This window comes from Camellia sinensis, chromosome 15 (genome assembly GCF_055761805.1).
Source record: "Camellia sinensis isolate YWXY chromosome 15, ASM5576180v1, whole genome shotgun sequence".
NCBI lineage: Eukaryota > Viridiplantae > Streptophyta > Magnoliopsida > Ericales > Theaceae > Camellia > Camellia sinensis.
In genome coordinates this window covers 97,428,599-97,430,380 of record NC_138975.1, presented here as the reverse complement: position 1 = coordinate 97,430,380, position 1,782 = coordinate 97,428,599, and the positions used below count along the sequence as shown (strand labels likewise).

The window sequence follows — 1,782 nt, the reverse complement described above, 5'->3', positions numbered from 1 at the left end:
CCAGCCCCTGCCTAAAATTAAGTTGTAGGCGGACGGGACCTTGAGCACCCAGAACTCTATTTGCTTTGTTACTGAACCCGCTTTGACCGGCAGTATGATCTTCCCTACCGGCCACTCTGGCTGAGAGTTGAAGCCAACCAAAGGGGACGTCGCAGGGGCCAAGTCCTTGTCCTCCAACTTCATTTGCTTGAACGCATCATAGTACATAATTTCGACCGAACTTCCCTGGTCGATCAAGATCCTCTTGATGTCAAAGTCTTTGACGCGAAGAGTTACCACTAGGGCATCATTGTGGGGCATCTGGATCCGCTCCAAGTCCTTGTTCGAAAAGGTAAGAATGTCATTCTCCTCGGTCTTCCCTTTCTTTACAACGGGCCGAACGGAGAGCACTTCCCTCATGTGCTCGGCTTTTTTAATCATCCCTCTGAGCTCGCAGACCCTTGCTGGTTCAACGATGCCATGGATGACGTTGATTACGCCTTGGGGTGCTGCCTCTAGGGCGGCTAGGCCGTTTGGCTCGGTTTGCCCCAATGGCGTGGCTTTCATACCCCCATTTATGTATTGGTCAAGATGTCCTACGGCCACTAGCTCTTCCAAATGTTATTTGAGCGGCAAGCAGTCCTCCGTTCGGTGTCCCCGTTCTTCATGGAAGGTGCAACGATACCTTGAGTTGAAGCCTCTCTGTGCATTCCCCAACTTGGCCGGCCAGCGAACAAAAGGCTCGCCTCTGATTTCAATCAAGATGCGGTAAATAGGGATTTTAAAGACCGTGGTGGTTCTAGTCCGCGCCTTCAATCTTCTCTTAGCATCCTCCGCTGCATCACGAGGAGCGTCATCTCGGTCATTTCTGCGACCCTTGTTTCTGCCATCGCGGTTTGGGCCACGTCGTTGATCTTTTGGCCGGTCGCTTGGGCGGTTATCCTCCTGCCCGACTGAGTGAACTTTCCCTGCTACCCTTCTGTCCGCTGCGACCGGATTAACCTTCTCGGTCGCAAAGGCGGCATCATCCTCCACACGAATGTGCTCATTGATCCGCTGCATCAAGGACTCCATGGTTGTGGGTTGGTGCATTGTGAGCGAGTCCCGCAGCCTATGCCCGACTGGGAGACCCCGCTTGTATTGAGTGATCGCCAGATTGGTAGGGCAGTCGAGGATTTCGTTGTAAGTTTCCCAGTACTTCGCGTTGTATGCCTTCAATGATCCCCCTGACTCCATCTTGACGCCCAGAAGATGATCGACCTCCTTCGGCGTTCGAGTGTTGGCTTTGAATCTAGTGACGAAGGCTTCCGCTAGTTGCTGCCACCCCTCTATACTCCATTCTGGAAGCCTTTCGAACCACTTCAGGCCCAGTTCTCCCAAGCTTGCTGGGAATATGAGGCACATCAAGGCGTCATTGCGCCGGTGGCCAGCCATTACTTGCCGGTAATGACTCACGTGCATGTACGGATCCGTTTTGCCGTCGTACAAGGTGAACTTAGGCTAGTGGAATCCGGCAGGGAGTAGTGTACTCTCGATCTCCGGAGACAACGGTGTGGCTGTAAGTCTTGGCAGCTCTCTATCCACTGGAGCATGGGCCATCACTCTGGGCGCTGGCATCGCCACTTCTTCACTATAGTGAACGGGGGTGCTCAATATCTGCCACGCCGGCACTCTCTGAGCCTCTCGACGGCGCGCCCTCTCCTCCAATACATCCCTTAGGTCTCTGGAACGGGTGGAGAAAGAGTATCGTGACGTCAAAGAATGGCGTGAGGGACGGTATGTGCTGTCCCGAGTGTGGGATCT

At 53.8% G+C, this 1,782-nt stretch overlaps 1 protein-coding gene across 1 annotated transcript; it reads right to left on the bottom strand.

Moving 5' to 3' along the window:
* Positions 1-600: 600 nt before the first annotated feature.
* LOC145813143 (uncharacterized) lies at positions 601-1,383 on the bottom strand. The gene has a single exon (XM_082908415.1). The coding sequence runs from the start codon at positions 1,381-1,383 to the stop codon at positions 601-603; it is 783 nt and encodes a 260-aa protein (XP_082764541.1).
* Positions 1,384-1,782: the final 399 nt, after the last annotated feature.